The sequence below is a fragment of the Tauraco erythrolophus genome, chromosome 11, assembly GCF_009769465.1.
Source record: "Tauraco erythrolophus isolate bTauEry1 chromosome 11, bTauEry1.pri, whole genome shotgun sequence".
In the NCBI taxonomy this organism is placed as follows: Eukaryota; Metazoa; Chordata; class Aves; order Musophagiformes; family Musophagidae; genus Tauraco; species Tauraco erythrolophus.
The window spans coordinates 9,326,120-9,347,472 of NC_141475.1; the positions used below are offsets into that span (position 1 = coordinate 9,326,120).

The 21,353-nt window shown below is 41.7% G+C and overlaps 1 protein-coding gene across 1 annotated transcript in view; it reads right to left on the reverse strand.

Moving 5' to 3' along the window:
* The window catches only part of EPHA4 (EPH receptor A4), a 104,113-nt gene that overhangs the window by 22,246 nt on the left and 60,514 nt on the right, over window positions 1–21,353 (reverse strand). Inside the window, exons 5-6 of the mRNA XM_086618078.1 lie at window positions 20,663–21,001; window positions 49–173 (exon numbers count right to left, since the gene is read on the reverse strand). Of these exons, the coding sequence (XP_086474204.1) occupies window positions 49–173; window positions 20,663–21,001 (464 nt within the window). The remainder of the gene's footprint in view (window positions 1–48; window positions 174–20,662; window positions 21,002–21,353) is intronic.

Here is a 21,353-nt window from a genome sequence, read left to right on the forward strand (position 1 = left end):
TCCCCAAACCCAAGCAAAACTCTTTGCTTGTCTATTTTTGAACCATACCTTTTCATAGTATTTGACTTCATACTCCAAGATGACTCCATTTGGCCTGTCAGGTTCCAGCCAAGCCAAGGCAACGCTGTGCCTTGTTATCTCTTTAGCCTGGATTAAAGCAATTGGGGACGGAGCTGCCAGAAGAAGAAGAAGAAAAAAAAAATATAAGCAATAATTTAGTTTTAATGAGGAACATGTATTTTGAATCATAGCTTTCACAACATGAGCACTTTCAGAAATTATGTTTTTCTTGCAGGGGGGAGGTTAGCAGCATTAAGTACCTTCCCTGTTTTCTCTAACAAAATTGCATTTCATCCTCTCTGATAAAGCTTGTTCTTGGATTCTGGGGAATGCTAGATAGGTGAGTTTTGAAGTAACAATACAGTTGTCTAAACACTGCAATGTCCAGGTACACACCTCCATAGGAGGCTAAGGTCCTAAAGATTCTGTGTTATTTTTGTCCTTTGTTAGGCAGTCTTTTGTTTTGGTCCACAGTGATTCTCTTCTTCCATCTCCTAAAATTAACTGATGTTATTTCACTGGCTATTTGCTTTACAGGAACTACGAAATTCCTGAGGGACCAATCTGGTTTTCTCTAAAGCTGAGAAAATATTGCCGCTGAATTAAGTAAGGCCAGAATAATGCTGAACACATATGAATTTGGACCCTCCCATGAAAACCAGGAAACTTGTATTTCAAGAGTCTGAGCCAGTTTGTGCTTCCTAACTTGCCCTGCTTATCCCTGAGTCTGTGAGCAGTCCCAGGAGAACGGGGAAGCTCAGCGCCCAAGGGCCAGATTCTGGCTTTGATAGCTCCTTCCCAGCCAGAAGATATCAGAGATTGGTCTATTATGTACCGAACTGGCATCATCTGAGCCTGTCTCACATGGCGCTGTATTGATGCAGTGAATAGAAAAAGCAGGATTACACTGCCAAGGGTAAGGGCTGTGAGATTTTTGGGAAAACTCTACCTAGCAACAAGCTGAACTCAAAGATCCCTTCAACTGCATCTGTGCGTAGTAATAAGGGCTGCAATGAAGAAGATAATAGCAAACATCTCATTGTGCACCCTACACTTTGAATACAGCCCTGCTAATGCTGAAGTTCAGGGTTTCGACTGGCTGGCGGCCCGTGCGTTCTCCCTTTGACCGTGATAGCAGCAGATTCACGTCTGCACTGGGGGAACGGGTTTTCTGAAGATTTATGGACCCGGCTGCCCCTTTCTTGCTGTTGTGTTGCTGTGTGGTCACGTCTCTAGCCAGCTGTTATCAAGCTCTTTTGACGCTGACAATAGCTGGTATAAATGGCGGAGTCTCCAGGGATAAAAAGGGACATTCATGAAATTTTTAATCTTATCTAACAAAGCTGTCCTGTATAACCAGAGATTAGAGGTCTTCCTAAATTGAATAGATTTCTTTTGTCCCCTGAAGCTGTAGCCATGTTGCTCTTTTTCTCCCCCTTTGCTTTTCTTTTGGTTTCTTTTTCTACCCTTAACTTTGGGATGACGATCCGTGAAAACGTTAGAGAGCAAAAAAGTATCCTTGAAACGTGTATCCTTGAAAACTACCGAGAAAGACAAATAAATAAAACAGTCACAATAAATGCAAGGAAAATTGAATGCTGAAAGCCTCAAACCTACTTGACCATATCAGACAGTTCTGATGGAAGTGAAAATAACCAGAAGACGCCACACAGTCACAAAAGGGTGTCTCCTCTTGATGTGAAACCATCAGGGAGCTGCTTCCCGATTTACTATTTGACAGTTTGGCATCTCTGTTAGAAATGCCTCCAGAATCTTTCTCTCTTTTTCCTTGTCTGTCTCTCACATGCAAAGGCAAATACTGGATGACAGAGGAGACTATAAACACAGCCAACAGGGAGGATCCAGGTGTGCTCCATCAAGTTGTGTCTGTGGCATGACTGAGAACCTGCTTAACCTCACAGTTCCTCAACAGAGAATGAGACATTTTTTTCTTCCCCTTTGCAGTAAGAATACTGCTCAGCTAATAAATTAGAAATCAGATTTGTTACCCTAAAACACACACAGGCGTGACATTACTGATAAACCAACCGGAGAGAAATCTGCTTAGTTAATCGGTGCCTCATGCAGGGCAGACAGGAGATTCTTTTTACTGAGAATCTGTCGCTTATGCTGGTCTGACCTCAAGAATTGTAGAGAGAAAGTTCACTTTCTTTCCTTTATCCTCTTTTTAACCTCCTTGGTTTGCCATTTCATTTCTGCAGGCATTTATATTGGAATTTAGTGAGTCCTTCAATATTGGGTTGGTAAGCGCTGTATGAAAACACATTTCTTCTCTGTTGTAAAATGGCTATTTGCAGCACAAGAATATATATTAACTACCCCTTCTTGTGAAAGATGCTTAGCTTTATATAGTTTAACAAGTGCTTTCTCATGTCTCTCAAAAATGGACAGCTGATCCTAGGCACTGCACCATAGTAGAATAAACAACCTGCTCCTGGCCTTCAGGACACAAAGAGGACTTGCACATCAACTCCTTTATTACTCCTTATGATTAAAATTGTAAGAATGGCCCTATTTTTTCCTTCCTGTCTTTTACATGCAAATTCATCCTACTTAACTTTTAATCTCTTCTTTTGTCCTGTATTCTGCAGATGAGCAATTTGTTTCTGAGGTTTCTTTTGTTTTGACTGTACAACCTGTCTCCCCAGATGGTATACAGAAATCCTAAGAGTGTTGAAGTCCAACTACAGTATGAAGTACCAGAATCATAAGAGGCTGTCCAGGAGCTCTTTGACACATCTGCAGCACAGACTTGTAATGGTCTAAACAGTCTATGCAATAGGATGGTGATTTGCAGCTCTGTAGACCTTGAGGAACTGGGCTCAGTAACCACACAGAGTACTACAATTATCTTAATGTATGGATAAAACCCTCCATTAAATTCTCTCTTATTTCTGCAAATAGTCCTAAGAATCAGGTTTGTTCCTTTCCTTGTTTTCCAGGATTCACCAGCTGACCTGGGTAGTTGAAAGACTGCATTTCTGGAAGAACAACAGGTCTGGGTCTCCTTGGACATATATTACCAAAAGGGCGTAAGAGTCCAGTCAGTAGATTCCAGGACAAAGAGGACATCACCACTGCCAGCTCATGGTGGCAATCCAGGCAGCAGTCACAGCCTTCTGGGTAAGCTTCTGCAAAATATTTACATTCTTTATTCTTCTCCCTTTTGCCTTTAAATTGCCTCTTAGGGATGGTGTGAAGATAAACATGTAACAGGTTGTAAAATGATGCTTTGATCATGAGCAGAATAAAAGATTCCTACACAAAACATACTGAAGACCAAAAACAGTAATGCCCACAATTGAGATATTCGCAGTAAGATCACATAATAATTTTGGAAAAGAATAGGAGATCGCTTTTTCCTTCACTCTCTGCACCTTCCTCCTCTCTACTCCCTGATATTTGGAAAGGAACACTAAGCAAAAACTTGTTTCTCAATCAACATTGCTTACAACAGCAAGTTTTTCTGCCACATGTGCACAGACTGTACACACCAAGCACCAATTCTACAAGAGCAGCCCATTTCACAGGGAAGAATGACGAGGTATTTTGGTATCTAAAAAGAGGTCCCCTTGAACAAAAGCACCAAGTGTAACTTTCCCTAGTTCAAAGCTCAGCAGTTCCTCTCGCTTAAAACCCCCCACTCCCTACTGATGTGAATGTTGCAATTTTCTTTTATCTACTTCCTCAGTAACCTTCCATTAAACACCTACTAGTAGTTTTATTACTGCAGTGCTGAGCTTGCGCCCTACAGAGAGAGAAAGAGCACAGATGTAGTACAAAAACTGCACCCAAATGCCATAAAGCCATATCCCAAGGCTAATAAGTGCTGAATTATAACAGTTTTGAGGCACTTTAAAGGATGGCAGAAGCAGAGTGTCAGTTTTTCATTACTGGTTCAAATTAGGAGAGGGGGGGGAGAGGAAAAAACAGGAAATAAATAGATGCAATAAAGTCTCTGGCACGAAGGCACCCATGAGTGAAAACAGCCCTTTATAAAACTACAACACATGAGTACTCAGATATCAAAGATACACAATGCCCAGTGTTTTAGTGAAGATGCCTTCTTAATCACAGCAGGGTTTACTTTCCACTCCCCATGATTTGAATTTAAATGGATCATGTTTACTCAAGGGGTCTTTCACTGATTGAAAAATATACCCACAGTTTGTACATTATCTCAGCTAAATTCAAATAACATATTTAGATTTAATTACTTGAAGCTTAGGGGTTTTCATGCTTTTCTTTTTTCCCTCAATTGCACACAACACCACTTATTTGTTCTTATCAATGGCTATGCACTTTGTCAAGCATCAAAATTAAATGCTTGAAAGCACTAATGATGTTACTGTGATTAAGGGTTTTTACCTTCCAGGGTAGATACTAAAAGCCTGCTCCATTATTAATTACTAAAAAAAAAAAAAAAAAAGATTTCTGAGAATCCAACACTAAAGAAACATCCTCTTAGAAATCAAAACAAGACAAGAAAAGATCTTCTCTTAATTGGGACAAAATAAGGGAGCCTGGCACATTTCAGGTTTTCTCTTTGAATGTTTACTTTGTAATATTGTGGGGTTTTACATGGGATTTTGTAAATTATATTATCAAATAATCTCACAGTAGGAAAAGGATATACAACACAGAGAATCAAATATGTTTTTAAATATTTCTAAAGGCAACATTCTCCAGGCCAGATTCTGGTAATTTTATTCATGTAAGGGAGCCGCTTACTCTACTAGCTGTTGCACTGAGTTCAAATCAAGCAAAGGGAGAAGTATCCAGCCCTGTTTAGTTACATGTACCAGAATAAATTAAAAAGAAAGCAGTTCTGCTCTTTCCTAAAATGTTGGTGTTCACTTCTGCTTCCCCTTGGTCCCTTGGGCCTTCTATCCACACCCCTCTCTCATTCAGGCAGAAATGCTTCTGTTTCTGAGTAACACCACCCCTGTGCTCCGAGTCCTCCTGGTAAATGGCTTTGCAAACAAAGGAGAACGCATTGTAGAATGACCAAATTTCCAAACATATGCATAGCATATGTTTAAGCCATGTATGTGCATAAGGATAAGCACACGAAAGGCTTTTGCACATGTGAACCTTTGTGCACACACAGATGAGATGTCTGTGCACGTCTGAAGACTTGAGCTGAAGTCTGGTGTTCCTGTTCCTCACTGCCAGTGAGACAGCTTTGCCTTTCTCCTAGGGACCAGCAAGGGTCTGCGGGCTGGATGTGCACTTTAAAAACTAACCACATGCATATTTTACTTTTTTTCATTATTCCCTCTGTACAAGTGGAGCAAACATTTGTATTAGTGATGATTGGGCCAGGTTAGGACTTGGACAAGGATCTAGAAGGCTGATTGCTCAATCGAGCCCCTGGAAGCCTCCCAAGACATTCCCGAGCCCTCTGTCTTCCCACCGTCTGCCTCTCCCTCCCCCAAGAATGACGACTGGGGAGGAACACCTCCCAGCTTGGAAACTGAGACACGCCAAGATTCAGGCCAGCATTTTCAAGCTTTAGCATTTAAAGCAAAGACTTTAAATCTATGCCACTGGAGTAAAGTGCCCAAGGTTATCCACCCACACTTGAAAATCCTGGCTGACGTAACGTGAAGCAGTGTGACAGCTGAGCTTGGCCTCTTTCTCTCAATCTCTTCAATCAGCCGTAATACTTCTGAACTAAACTCTCCCTCCTTGTTACTAGAAATAACGCCGCTCAGGAAAAGCACCAGCTCGGCCACAGGATAATCTCGCAGGACACCTTCATTCCAAAACAACAGGCACAAGTGATCTTCCCTTTCTTTCCAGGCTCTGCAACCCAGTCACTGCCAAGGAGCTCTGAGAAAAACAAGTGACAAGATCTCAAACCTGGGGACCAGCTCACATCGGTTACGTTCGTAATGATGTGTCCATAAAGAAAGGGGCTAGAAAATGAGATTTTAAAGACCGTTAACACAGCATTACTATGTTTTAAACATTTCCTCCATTTTAAAGTTTTCATTTCTTGCCTCTCCCAGAAGAACCTGTGCTGCAAATCTTGCCAAACCACAAAAGCTGGCTCTGACTTGCATCAAATCAAAAGCTTGAAAGGAAAACCCAGGCTGTTAGCAGCAACAAATAGTAGTAGTTGAGGATTATTAGAGTGCTGTATTTTTACCACTACTCCAGCTTCAGTTCCTGGAGACACGCAGTAGCTGCTGGATCCACAAAGAGCCTGTGTATTTTCTGGGTTGCGCATCCAGTTCTGTGTCAGTTTTAGCACAGACTGCTTCAGCATACCACAACTGCACTAATTTAGATCAAACCAATTCTAGGAGCTGAGGTCTGACCACAGTTCCCTGTGGTTTACATCAGGAACTGCAAAGAGACAGAGGTGACAAAGAAGATTTTGCACACCAAGGAAACGGCTCATTCTGGCTATTAGTTTCTGAAGACCAGCTCCTGACAGCAACACGTTATTTTCAGGTACTGGCCCTCCAATTCTGAAGGCCAAATAATGATGTCAGCTAATGCAATGCAGGTCTGGAGTAACTCCAAAGATCTGAATCTGCGACCTGCAATCCCAAAGATGGCCTTAAACCAAAAGACTATCGAATCTACTGGGCATTTAGCAAGAGATCTGTATTACCACTCAAGCATGGGGTCTGTTTAGTCTGAGAACTGCTTGTTTTCTTTCTGCTCACTTGCTAAGAAATCCTGTTGGCATGTTCTGACAAGGATAGTTTAGCAGTTGCCAACAGAAACATGGCAGAATACTGTGTATTTCCTGTATGTATGAATGCCAGTTTAAAACAAACAGGAAAACAAGTCTTTCAGTTGGAAGACAATTTATAAAAAATCTGTCTGAACACTATAATCACTTACAAAACCCAGCACCGAGACATTTCTAAATGCTTAAGCTAGAATGACTAACACAAGAAGGGTGAACATACTTAGCGCTGTGAATTGCTCTAAGAAACTCTAGAGCTGTAAGCTATTTGTTAAGATGAGGAATTAGTCAGTGGCTGTCTGACCTGAGCAGGTTTGGAGCCGCTGGTCACAAAGCAGGTCACGTTGCAGTTACTCTTCCCTCTAGTTGAGGTTAGAATCTGACCCAATATAAACAACAATAAATTTTGTAGCCTAAAGAAGCCAACACTGATGCTCCACTGCATTACATTGGATTGAGAGACACAGAGAAAATGGGCCACGCAGCCCAGACAAAGAGAGATTGCTGTAATTCTCTGAGTCCTCCTTCAGGGCCTGGATCAGCCATGCTTAAAGGTAGGATCCCACGACCTGAATTTGAGTTGAACACTTCTGGGAAGGACGTGCTGCAATCATCCTCTGAGTTCCCAGATGCCAGTCTAGCAAGCACAGCCCACCAGAAACCACTGACGCTGGGACGCAAGGTACAGCACCCCAGGGTACTGTGGCTCTGAGGGAGCCAGAATGAGAAATTAGAGACCGTAACCTCTAGTTATTAAAACAGATAATAACATTGGAAATGTGGCATTCCCAACTGCTCATAATAAGCAGTCTGGAGCAATCTGTCCCACTTACCATCATCCCCTCAGGGCAACGCTGCCTCACCCACACACCTGCTGCTCCTGGGAAGCCCAAGGTAGCCGCCAGAGCTAATTCCTCCCCAGAAATCGCCTGTCCTTCACCTTTGTGTTGCTACACAGGAGCAGGATCTGCTGAGCTGCCTTTTCAGAACAAACTCCTCCACTCTCCCTCCAGGCCCTTCCACAAGGAAATCAAAGCTACACTCAAAGACACATCAGATGTCCCAAATGAGACCCCTGTCCCATTCTCTAAGCCCTTCCTCAAGTCAAGCAACCATTCAGCTACTCTTTCTCCCATTCTCCAATCCTCCAGCCCAGTCAGAGGAGTTAAGATGTGTCTGCGTACACTTCATGAGTCCACAGATGAGGTGGGCAGAGCTGCACTTAAATTGTACAGGACCAATGAAATAACTTACTGTATTGCTGCAAACCACTTCTTGTGTCCAGCTTTCGAACCACTTACAATAGCATATCAATAACCCATAAAACAGTACCAAAACTATTGACCCTGCTTTATTAATACCCTGAAGGGGCAACCCCTTGTCTCACATTGCAAAGGACACCTCTCACCTGATGCCTCAGGTCTAGATGTGTTAACTGAAAGCCTCATTTCTTCTCCTTGGTCTTTTCTTATACTCAACACCAAGCCACCTTAGCATGTGGTTACCCCAAAAATTATGGCATAAAGCTTAACCCACTACGGGGCAAACGTGTGATTTGGCACCCAAGACAACACATCTCCTCATGGCTGTTCTCCTTGGTTCTCACACAGTTATTTTTATTTACTTGAAACATGGATGTCTAGATGATATATATATGTGCTAAATAGCTTCCTTTATCACTTACTTTCAGCATTAAGAATATTAGATTTTGTAAAAACAGCTGCTTAAAAGCCTTCTTGAAATCCAGACAAATAAAAGTCTCTGCCCTATATGCCACTTAGATGCTTCAGAAATACGGAACTATCTTCTACACAAAATAAATAAATAAATGTTATGACTCATTTTGCAAAAGCAGCATTGGCTACTTTAATAAATAGATTTGGCCACATTGTCTCATCCTGTCTTCTGAAGCACTATGGTAAAAGCAGAGAGTTAGACTTTGCCATTTGGGTTTCTCAGATCAATCACCCACAGTCAGAAACGGCAAGAATCTTGGAGGAAAAAAAAAGATAATAAAATTATAAACATTTTACTTCAACTGTGATACACAGTTCTAACAGCAGCTGCAGGCTGGGTCTCAAACGTGCCCTCCTGAGCCTGCAACATCCAAAAGAACCAAAACCCAGGACTCATCTGACAATAAAAGTCGCAATTTCCGTCTTAACACTTGAGAGTAATAAATTGTTTCAAAGTCACCAAAGTTAAGGAACTTCACCTTTATTTACTTTAAGCTCCATCACACAGAAGAGGCTGGTGCAGAAGGTCTGTATTTACATATTTACATTGCAGCTGAACAACCTATAAATTTTAATTATAGTTGATATTCAGAGCGTTCAGCTGGAACTCTGGTAAAGCACCTTCTGTACAAAAGTTTGACGGATTCAACATGGTATGATCTCTGCCTCTGGGTTGTTGAGAAACTCTTGAGAGTGAATCAAGGTTTAAGTTTTCTGGGCTCACGTTAGTAGCACCTTGTGAAGGACACTGGTCTGACAGCACTTGGAGATTTTCAGTTCTTCCAAGATGCTGCAAGACACCCTGCCATACTACCCCATCGACATTCCTCTTTTTCATGGGAAAAAGACACTTGGTGCTTTTGGGAAAGTACCATAGAGAATCAGACTGCAGCACACCAAACTCTCACACTCAGAGCTCTTCTACCAGGTCCTCTCACTGGAACTGAATTAAGCCCCCTTTCCTTAATCCGCAACTAGCAGATTTCTTCAGGAAATTAAAAAGCATTAATAGACCCGACGAGAGAGAAAACTATTCTGCAGACAGTGTTGCTGCAAAAAGCAAAGCTATCTGAAGTTTGCTGTTTGGTTAAAAAAAAAGAAAAAAGTGATGAGGGACAAAATGGGGAAGAGTCTTAAGCTTCCTGAAACGCATAAACCTTAAAATTAAAATCTAAGCTCATGATGTCAGTAACCGATTACATCATAGGTGGCACATAATTAAACTTACAAAGGGGTTTCATTATTTTGTTTTTATGCCGGATACTGAAAACTAGTGCATTATTCATTTTAAAAATTGTGTCAATTACAAAAACCCCAAATGGAATAAGCAATTAAATATTAAAGGTGGCTGCCTCAGTGGAAAACAGTCAGAAAGATAATTGGTTAAGTTTCCTGTGCAGTGCAAGTGCCATTACAAAATCTGAACAATTTCAATCCTAAAAAAAAAAAACAAAAAAACAAAAAAAAAACAGATAAAAAAGAAAATTAAAAATGAGCCTTATGAGGTGATGAAGATACGGAGTTGTACAAAGAAATCAGCCATGTTTATTTCCTGGAGGAGTACTGAGCTACAGTCTGGGCAAATAAAAGCCCGTGAAACCAATCATCCCAAATTAGCTCAGCAATCGCATAGATGGCTCTGTGTTCCGAGTCTGGACCTTCATTTTCAGTCCCCGACTCGCAGCAGACAGGAGGACACCAAGAGCCTGCCCCGACTCCTGATGAGAAGATCCCTGCGGCAAGTTTCCCCTTCCCTCCGAGGCCAGAGCCCCACAGGGTACTTACAGCCTGGAACTGAGAACTGCATAGGATGGGGACTGCGAGGAAAGATATAATCTTAGTTCAAAACCTGCAGTTCAAAAATAATTTCTTCTTCCAATAGCATGCAAAGCACTTCACAATGTTACGTCTCTCCTCCCTGTAAGGTTCATGGGTTTGTTTTCTGTTCAGTTTTGTCATCCACAGGTCTAAAAATTTGATTATGTCCTCATTTGATCCAGATGAGGCTGGTAACCTCCATTTAAGGATCAGTCAGACTGAAAATACACTAGGAAACTCCTGTGCTACAGAGCCCCTCTGTTGGTGTAACAAAGATAAATAAAAATATTATCTGGTTAAAGAAAAATGCCAAATCTGCAGCGGTGCTAAAGAAGCCTCCCTTTGAGCCCAGTCCAGCCTTTTCAAATCAGTTCTTCCCAGTACTTGGCGTAATCGCAGTTTTAACCTTCAGCACAGGCAGCAGTGAAAGCCAACTCTTGGAAAGGCACCACTGGGTCTGCACATCATGTCTGAAGTAGGACAGAGAGCCCACAAATCTCTGCAGCTCCTACAGGACTCCCCTTGGCTGCCCTGTCCCAGAGAGCCTGGGGAGCTTGAAAAACACAGGATTTAACGCTCAGCCACTTGCATATTCCAGTCACTTTCTGCCTTATTTATGTGCATGCACAATATCCTGATAAACTAGAAGGGAGGCTGCAGCCATTCCATCTGCGTTCCCTTTTATGCTAAGAAAGATAAATCGAGGCTGATTCAGAGGACAGATTTAAAGAACGCAGTATGTTATCGAGACAAGCGCAATCTTCCCAGGGAGTCGTTGTAGTGGGTTGTCTTGAGATCATGCCTTTATTTGTTTGCTAAAATAAATGGACACCGCACAAAACTCAATTCATATATGAGACATCTCTTCCAGCCCACTATACCTTCCTATTTCGCTGAGCCAAAACTATCATTCTATTATTTATTGATGGGATCATTTAATGGCACATAGAAAATTAAAAATAATAAAAAGCTAATTAAAAACTTCAGTGCTTTCCTTTTAGTCTTCAGTAATCTGCAGAACTGAAAGACATTTATATCCAAAGCACATTACAGTTTAAGGGGTTTTCTGTCTGCAATAATCCATGGATACTTTCAATGGATTTTAATGCAGACAAAACCAAAGAGATTTTATGGAACAGTAGAAGTATTTAATAAAAAATCAGAATCAGTCAATTGCCTTTTTAAGACTAGGTGATAGAATCTGATAGCAGGGATAAAAATCCTAATAAATTCTGCAGGAACAGTTCAGAAATCTGAGACAAAAGTTATCATTTCCTTTTAAATTAACAGTAGGGCTTTTCCATAAGGGATGTTCTGAAATACAAATGACCAAAGGAATAAAATACAGATGCTTGAGCTTCCTAGATCTCTCTAGACTGTATTTAAAAAACGAAATCCAAAACCACGATCAATTTTCGTTATTATCAGTTTACAAATCACAACTTTCAGAGACTCCAAATCCATTTTCAGAGCATGCTATTAAGAGTTCTGGGAGTCTGGTTCTTGAATTTAGTAATGAAGGCAGATTACCTTAATCTAAGGAGACGCCATGAAATCCTCCAAGTAGATGCAGATAGAGGCTACGCATTTGCCTGCTTTGTTTGGGAGGGGAAGCCCACTGGAGCCCTGACATAATAATAAAGCGCTCCCTGCACGCCAGTTCACACGTGGGGCTAAATCTGAAGTGACATTTCTCAATGAAAGAAGCGGTATTCACTCGTGTGCTCAGCATTTTGATGTCCGCCAAAATCTGGCAAACATCATTATAGAGATCCAGCAGGCATGCCACAGCTCTATTTAGTCCTCACGCAATGCTATGCAAAAAAATAAATAAAAAAAAACAGGCTGCCTTGGGATGGCATTCTGGGAGTGTGATTTCATGCATATGGATGGACTCCACACATGTTTTGCAACTCCTTGTGCAAGGACAGAATACCTGAACCAAAAGGGGCTGCTTTACCCACCCTTGCGGGGTCAGTTCAGCACCCTGCCCTCCAACACATGAGCCAGGGCAGAAACCCTGGGATCTGGGGAGTAGCAATGTTTATTTGTGCTACTCTGCATGGCATTTTAATTAGTAACTGTGCGGATTTAAAACCTTTGAATGGACACACAGGGGCAGTTGTGCAGCCTCGCTTTTGTGTTTCCACTCCCTCAAAAAAATGCTGTTTGAGGACATCAGCAGGGGGTTAATGGAAGCTTTGATAAAGTTCTCCGAAGCCTTTTATTGTTGCTCAACTACAGACCAGACTCTGCGGTCTCTCTGGCTGCTTTCCAATTAATTTAGTCAGCTGCAAAAACAACTAGAAAATTTAGAAGTCCATCTAAACATTTGGTAGCCACAAACATTCTTGGGCAAAGTCCCTTTCTTTACAAAAATATTTCCTTGACAATTGCTTAAGGGAAGTGCTCGGACTGGACGGCAAGCTTCGCGAAGGTGAAATGTCAGTGCACTGCCAGCAAAAGGAAACGCGCAGTTAAATAGTCCAGAGCAGATAAAAGCTGCAGGACCATATCTTCATCTCTGTCAGTCTGGTAACTATTCATCTGTACCAACATCACTGAGACCAGAATTTGATCAGATCTGATGCCTCCTAAAAGTAAATTTATATAATTTAAATATGGTCAATGCTACCCAGTCCAGAAATTAAACGCCTTTTTCCCCAGGAGGGTATGTAACTAACCTCCATTTTCCATAGCAAACCATGAGATCTTTTCAAAAATGTGACCAAACTTTTATTTAAATGCTGCAATTATTTCTTGGCACTATCTGACATGCAACTTTTCTAAGCTGTTCACTGAACCCTGAAGCTGGTTATTTACTAAGGATCTTTAGAAAGCACTTTTTTTTTTTTCCTTCCGACCAAGACTTGTATCCCCCACCTTGAATACAAATTCATGGAAATGGGTGGTGCAGACAGCTTTGCCAGCAAGCAGGCAGTTGTTATTTTAATTATTATTTCTTTGTGGAAAGCTGTAGTTACCTTAAAATAATAATCTAATCCCTCCCAACAACAGTTTTCCCAGTTTTGTTTTTAAGACAGGAGCACGTATGCTTATAACTCTGCATTTATTACAGACCATCAGTTAAAGCCTGTGCAAGAACACAGAGTTGTTAATAAGAAACTCCCACTTGCATCTGCCAGCTTGGAGAAGCTCCTTACTCAGACACATTATCTCACATATATAGTCAAACATGCAGTAGAAGGAATCTGAAGTGGTCAACATATGACATCTCTGAAAAATCTCACATTAAACACTGAAATTTGTCCATTCAAAAGTATTCCTAACGGTTTGCTTCCATGCAATTCCCAGATTTCTTGCGCTGGGATCATTTATCTTCTTTCTGGATCTCCCACCACATTTATATTTGAAAAGTCTGTGGTTTCCCCAAATATATTATTTGGTTTGCTTCAGAAGTCCTCACGGTAACTCCTTTGGTGTAAATCTTCAGACAACAAAAGCCAAAACAGAACTCCCTCGGAGAAGCAAAGCAAGGGGCGAACGAGGCAGGTCCCTGTCCTGCACAATGTGGCAGGTCACCTCCCTGATTACAGCAGGTGAAACCCTACAACAGTTGACAACTTGACCCAACCTCTCTGCTTGAAAATAAATGTGTGTACAGTGGGGATTGCTGCTTATATCTAGCACATAAATGTGAAGCCCTAGAAACCACACTGGTTTAGATTCAAAATGAGAAAGTTGCATACAATTAGCCTGGAATTCTGCAAGATGCTGTAACAAATCACTCGGAGTGTCACGCTCACCAATCACTCCTTTTTCAAGTCCCTGCTTACTAGTTTTGAATCTCTCTCCCTATTGAATTCTTGCTTGACATAGCTCCATTTGAGGAACAAGGAGATTGCTGATCCATCATCCTTAGTACAAATACCTCTAAAGTAAAATAAAAACACCCCTTTGCAACTCCCCTTTTCCATTACCCTAACATTTTACAGAAAAAAAGAATGCAGCAGCCAGACCTATCACACACATATCCCACGCTCTGGACATCTGGCACGTATCCAGATGCTTGCCAAGAGATTATTTTAAATCAAGCTTGTGGGGAACTGGGTGGCCAGGGTGCTGTGACTGTTTATACACACCCAGCTACGTGCACGAGTTTCCTCCCAGGTTTGTGTGCCTGTAAAAGGACTCCTGGAACAGGCTATTTGTATCCTTTGGTTGTAGGGAACGAGTAACTGGAAAGGGTGGGACCATGCTGGTAGCAAGTACTTTCAAAAAAATAAAAATAAAAATAAAAAACTGAATCGACTCCTGGATGTCTGGGAAGGCTACAGCCAGGTACTGCTGTGCCCAGCATCTGGAGGGCCACTCGCTCCTCTGTTTGGGCAGCGACACGAACTCGCCCACCTTCAGACCTTCCAGGTTGGGCCGTCCAACTTGCTGCAAACCTCAACACTTCCCAACTGGTCCAAAACACTCGCTTAGTAACAGCCTGTCCCAGCACCTTAATCCTGCCCTGCACAACGCCCTAAACCTCACCAGCACTACCCTGTCCTTGCATCACCCAAGGGAGCCAGGTGGGGAGCTGGACTGGAAAACCCACCAGCCATGAAAGCGGAGCTGACCTGCATGAGCCTCCTGATATCATCTGCAGGCACCAGGGAAGGGTGATGTCAGAACAGAAAATTACTTATTTTGCCAGCTTACGCTGTTTTAGATGGTCTGTGAAACTCTGACACAACTGTATGATGAATCCTGTCTTCATGTTCACAGAGCTTCTTCCCCGGCTCTTTGGAGACGACGTCTTGCTTGAGGTTATACAGCCCTTCAAAACTATGTTTCAACACAACAATAAACAGCTTATCATCAGGATTGCATTGAAAAAAGGGAAAAATTTTGCAAGAGCTGAGCATAAAACAGTCTGAACAACTACAGACCTTGCTATTTTTGAAAGCAAAATCAACTTCTTTTACCACCTCCCTATTGATAAGATTCTCAATATGTACATAACTATCACCACATACAAAATCAAAAAATGTTCACTCTCAGTGAACAATAATGATTTACTGTTACTTATAGTGAAACCAGGACTATACTCAAAGAACATGATGGGAGTTTAGAGAATCAGATGGATTGATCGATCTCTGGACTATCTGTTAATTTCATTTTCCAGTAGTAGTTTAAGGGTATTCTTGCAGTCAGCTAAAGAAAGCTCTGCGACTGAAATCTACTTAACAATGTATTTTGATGTTCCACTACAGAGCAGCTCTTTATAGGTGAGTTATAAATATCCAGCAAAGTAGCGCATTAAAAAGAAAATACTGAAAACCTTAGGTTTCCTGGGCTTGGCATGTGTTGCTTTTGATCTGCCTGAGCAACTATTACTTTGTCGATACGAGGAGTGCACACAGACCAAGGGCAATGTATGTCCATGAATTTTTACTGACTGCAAATGCAGCTCTGCACAAGCTAAACCACACTGGCAGAACGTAAGACCTTATATGCATTTTCTGTGCTGTTCTGTACAACACGTGAGGAATGCTAATCAGCATTTGAAAGGAAACGTGGGCTTTCAAAGAAGACCCACCAAAATGCAAAATGGGAATATATATTCTACCACCAAAAAGTCCAGAAGACCTTGTGAGTCATCTGGAAGCAAATGACTCCCACTGCCTCCCCCTCCCCACCACTCTTAAAACACAATCATCCTCAAATGATCCGGATCTTTCAGGGTTTTTTTGCCTTTTAGTAACGCAATTAAGAACATAAACAACAAACCTAAAGGCTAAATAAACCCGAGTAACAGCTGACATTTTCCTTCCCTGCCCTGAACATCACTATTTCGGGTTCATCACAGTTTGGCCACCGCAACTGCAACCTGTCCCAGAAGAATACTCGATTCACGCGAGTCTTCTCGGCAGCACATAAGTCCTAGTGGCACCGTGACCCATTTTAGTTCCTGCCTGGAAATGTATCCTGAACAACCGCAGGGCTCTGAGTGACGGTGAGGGACCAGGGGAGCATACAGAAGAGGGGGGAAGGACTGCAGCACAGCCAGCCACACCGCTCTGCCTCCGAGATGAAGCGGCTTTGAGACAGGCGAACAGACAGCTAGACAGGCAAGGTGTGGGGCATCGCAGAGACAAAGGAGCCGGGGAGAGGAGCAGGAAGAGAAAGAGGGAAAAATGGGACAGAGAGCCTGAGATATTCCTAACAAGGATCAGTTCTTGATCCTGAGCACAGGCAGCTTTAAAACACCCAGTCTGATGCTATGGGAGAAAGAGTAAGTTTATTTATTTATGCTGTATTTTCATCCTAATTGGCACATCCTGCCTCCATCTAGCTGTGCTGGTCCACTTAAGGAAACACTGAGCCCAAAGTAACCTAACAAGGTAACAAATCATCAGGCAGTCTCTTTATTCAGAAATATCAACCGTTTCAACTCCAACCAGCAAAGGAGCCAGAAGGACATCCATCCCTCACAAAATGCAAACAAAAAGAAGGGAGCAAAGCAAGCAGCATAACGCGTTCAGATTTTAAATCTCGTTTAGAGCTCATGTAGGCTCTCCCTCCCCACCACTCCCATACAGTATCAATGCCTTTAGCATCCCTGCAAACCTTGTCCTTGCAGTGCTGCTCCTCGGACACGCACACAGACAGACGGACAAACCAGTGAACCTGGCTGTCAGGTTGGAGACTTAAACAGCTCAGCTGTAATCTTCAATAAAAATTTAAACTGTTCAGCACCTCTTAAAAAACAAAAGCTTCCTGCTTGCTGTGAGCAAGGTCTCCTTATTGAGAGATTTACTTTTAATTTTGAATGGCTTCGCAGCATTATCCTTACCAAGAAAAAAAAAAAAGAGCACGGAGGTTTTTGAGCTATTCAGTCAACTGCCTGGTAGGGTCTCTCATCGCAATTAGCTTCTCCCAGCATCACCACATGAGAATTGCTGGTTTGCATCTCTTCCACAAGTCATTTCACATTTTTAAAGGATGGACAAAGTGCTGATTTAATTTGATCGAAAACAGAAAGTCACAAAAGTCACCACTGCTGGTGGAGACCCTTAATACCAGCACTTCCCAGTTCTCACTGTGCTAAGGGAGCTGACTCCAAGTTTCAACAGCTCAGTGTTCCATTCTTTGCTTTTTTAATTTCTTTTTAATCTTATATGGGAAAACAGTGGCAGTTCCCATCTCAAAAAACTCAAAAAAAATATTATACTAAACATGCAGAATAGCGAGTTGAATTCACCATTCAAAATTCTTAAAATGTCACGACACTGAAGTATTTCACTAAGGGACAGAAATTTTTACTTGGTTCAAAGCCTGAAATTTATCTTCTCTCTTTAAAAAAAAAAGCTATAAAAACCTGGACCTTTTCAAAGAAAGCAGGGAAAATACTTTTTCAAATGCTTGTTGATCCTGCTTTGAATAGCAAAAGCTTATTTTCATTTAAATATTTTTCTACAGTATTGGAAACTGAAAAGAGTTTCTAAACAAAGGGCTAAACTGCCTCATTTCATTATCTCCAGGAGTAAAATGGCAAAAGCAAACAAAAAAACACCTGTGCCTTTCAACTGCACCTTTTATGTCATTGCAGCACACTTCGATTTTGTGCTGAATATACCGGTAACTGATTTCTCATTTTTTTCTGCCCGTCTCCAAATGCATACCTTGCCGGCACCAATGCAAGCAAACGTACGCATATTGGAATTTCTGATTCTGACATCAAAAACTGCATTCTAAAACTTCCGTGCATTTTCTTCAGATTATATGGTTGCATATTTGGAAGGTCAATTTGAGACTGCTGTTAAGAGGAAGGATTTCCTGGTCCCTTGCACACTTATCCCTACTGAATTTAACTCAAAAGATGCACGTCTTGCAAACAATTCCAGCAAATTCCCCAGAACAGGACCCAAAAGCACTGCTCATATCTAAAGAATCAGGTTAACGTTTTTTTCTGTCAAATATTGGAAAGCACAAGCATAGATAGCAAAACCAGTAAAGTCATTTATAGACTTTCAGTGCTGGTAGTTTCATTTTTATTAGCAAAACAGGGAAAGGCTGTTATTAAAGGAGGAGCTGGGCTCTAACCTGATTTAGAAATTGCTGCAAAGAAACCAAGGTAGCTTTACATTAGTGTAAGAAAGGTGCAAGATCAAAACCAAGCCTGTGGCAGTGCTCTGTCATGACATGATTTCTTTATAATGAAATATAGTGAAAGAAAATGAGTGGCACAAGAATTTTAATGCACCCCAGACACACATTTACAATGATTAAAAGATCAGTACTTGTAAAACCCAAGGGTCCAACTTTACAAACCTTTACTCAAGCAAGCAGTTTCACTGAAATCAATGGGATTATTTGCATATGTAAGGACTATTTATCTCAGCTGAGATCTGTAGGTTTAGGCCACACATTTCTATTTAGATCTGCTATACAGCAGAATACGCAAAGTCGTAGGGAGAATGGGAGAATGCAGCACCTTGGAGTTAATTTTCATTTGTACCAGTACAGCGTTCTCCGGCCCTCTGAAGCATTTGATAGACTGGGCATGTTTCATAATTGGAAACGTTGGCTAAAATACAAATTTCCTGATGTGAAGAACTGCTACTCATGGATAATAAACAAAATCAATTCTTATTTGCATATTCAATCAGATTTTGGTTTGCATATTAAAGCATAAGATGGTAGAATTTTCACACGGTAGATGGATCCCACTCACTTATTCATGCATATATGCATCCACTAATCCTTACACATGCCAAAATCAGTCAGAAATACTCTCTTTGCTAGGCATTCATAGCACAAAAACACGGTCCCTGCTGCTGTTCTCAACCTTCTCTTTTCGTATAGCGCGTGACAGCATTCTCCCGCAGCTTTCTCCCAAGATTCTGTAATAGTCCCTGTTCTCTATTAGTCTTCTTTTCTCTAGGCAAAGTGATAGTTTGAATTTTTGAATCATAATTTAAAAGGGATGCTGTCAACTGTATGTGCAAAGAACAAAAAACGCTGGACCAGATTTTCAAAGGAGCTTCAGTGTGAACTTGACAATTTTGCTTGTAATTGTCACTGCAAAATGGAATGTATCTCACTGTTAATACTGAAGTGTACTGGACTACAGCTAACATTTGTAGATTTAGATTTTGCATACCTGTTTTTCATGCCCATCTACTAGGAAATAAAATTCAAAATATTTATGTAGTCCAGTACTATCAAAACATAAAATATTAATATTATCCCATAGACCGTAAGTCTAATGATAAATGATAACCCTGTAAGCTATGCTCCAAGGTGCCGAGCGCCTGCAACATCTGTGGGACTTGAAGGCAATCAACGCTGGGAGCGATTAGATAACAGGTTTGACGGCCTTGTAGGCAGTTCGACAGTCTGGATATCTAATTTGCATATAGAAGTGTCATATTCAAATGTATATAATTTCGTGCGTTAAATTAAAAATTCAACTGGAATCCCGTGCTTGGAACCCTAGCTAGCTGCAAACAAGAAATGTTTTCATGTAATTAAAGAAAAAAATCCTATGAACGATCATCAAAACTAAACTGCAATTTGCTGCAGCAGCCTTTACGAGGTCAAGCACAGGGGACTGTAAAAAGTAGAAGTGCCTCGGGTATCTGAAACAATCAGGTATAAACAGCAACGGTATTTCACTCTCCCAGATGAGTGAAAGGCAAAAATCAGCCAGCATGAAGATGAAAGCTCATATAGGATTTCTCAAGTAATGTCAGCTCTGATCAATTGAAACGTTGTTAGCAGCAGGTTGAGGAGGTATTTATTTAACAATGGGACAGAATCTAATTGACTTTGCAGGAGGGGAGGGAGAGCAGGCAGGCAAGCGAGCACCATCGCACGCTGCTTTTTTGAATCTTAAGCAGCCCTTTCTGGAGGGAGGCAGAAGCACAGCCTGGTGCTCCCCAAGCGTGTGTTCTGCCCTCTGTGAACACCAAGGGCACATTCGTGCCCATGTGCTGGGTGGGTCTCCCCCAAAGGGCCGAGCCGCAGGCGCTGGCAGCCCAGGCTCTGTTGCCCACAGCAGCTGTGCTGTTCTGCTTCTGCAGAATGCCTCCCCGTGTCCTCGCAGCATGCTGCAGCGGAGCTCTGCTCCCAGCTACAAGAGTCAAACCCCTCTCTGACGGTTTTTTCATTTCTTTAGAGCTGTTTTTCTAGCTCTGAAGAATTTAAACTATCCGTATAAATAACCAGAAAATAAGGGTTTGACCCAGTTATGCATCTCAGGGCTCCTTGCATTAGTTTGCTAATGCTAAATGTAATGGAAATCACAGCTTTCCTAAAAAACAGGCAGAAGAGAGAGGAAGAGAATTTGTGTTTAGGTTCCTACCCGCTTGGTTAGTTGTCACAGTGACTGACACAGCTTGGTCCTGGCTGGGATTTTGCTTGGACACTCCATTCACCGCCCAGACTTCAAAGGTGTAGTTGGTGTGTGCCAGGAGGTCAGTGATAGAGACTTTGGTGGTTTGCAAGCCGTTCTGCTGTGGGCTGAAGTGCACACCGCTGCCACACGACCGGCAGCGGCTGAGGTCACCGGCACCACACCTCTTGCATACCACGTTGTAGGAGATGTCTTCCCGACCACCTTTGTTCTGGGGGGGACTCCACTCCAAGTTCACTGATGTCTCGTTGACATTGGAAATCAGGTTCTGGGGAGCAGACGGAGGGCCTAGAAAGAAAAAGTCCACGTTTTTAGTAACTGGAAAAACCTTACATAGGATCTTCAGACTTAAGGTCCTGGGTGACACTGAGCACATGAACTCCCAGTTAAGTCAAGGACAATGGAGACCACACAGAATTTTACTTCTCCGTGTTCTTAATGAAGATGAAGAATTAACTGATAAGTCAAACTCTGATCTCTTCATCTGATGAATTAACAGTATTTTACAGCTTTAAATGAGCCTGAAAGCCCAGTATTGCAATTAAGCAAAAGTGCGGTTTTTTCACTTTCACTATTTATACTTGTTATGAAAAAAAAAAATAAATACGTATTTTACATTAATTTTTCCATGATCCTCCAA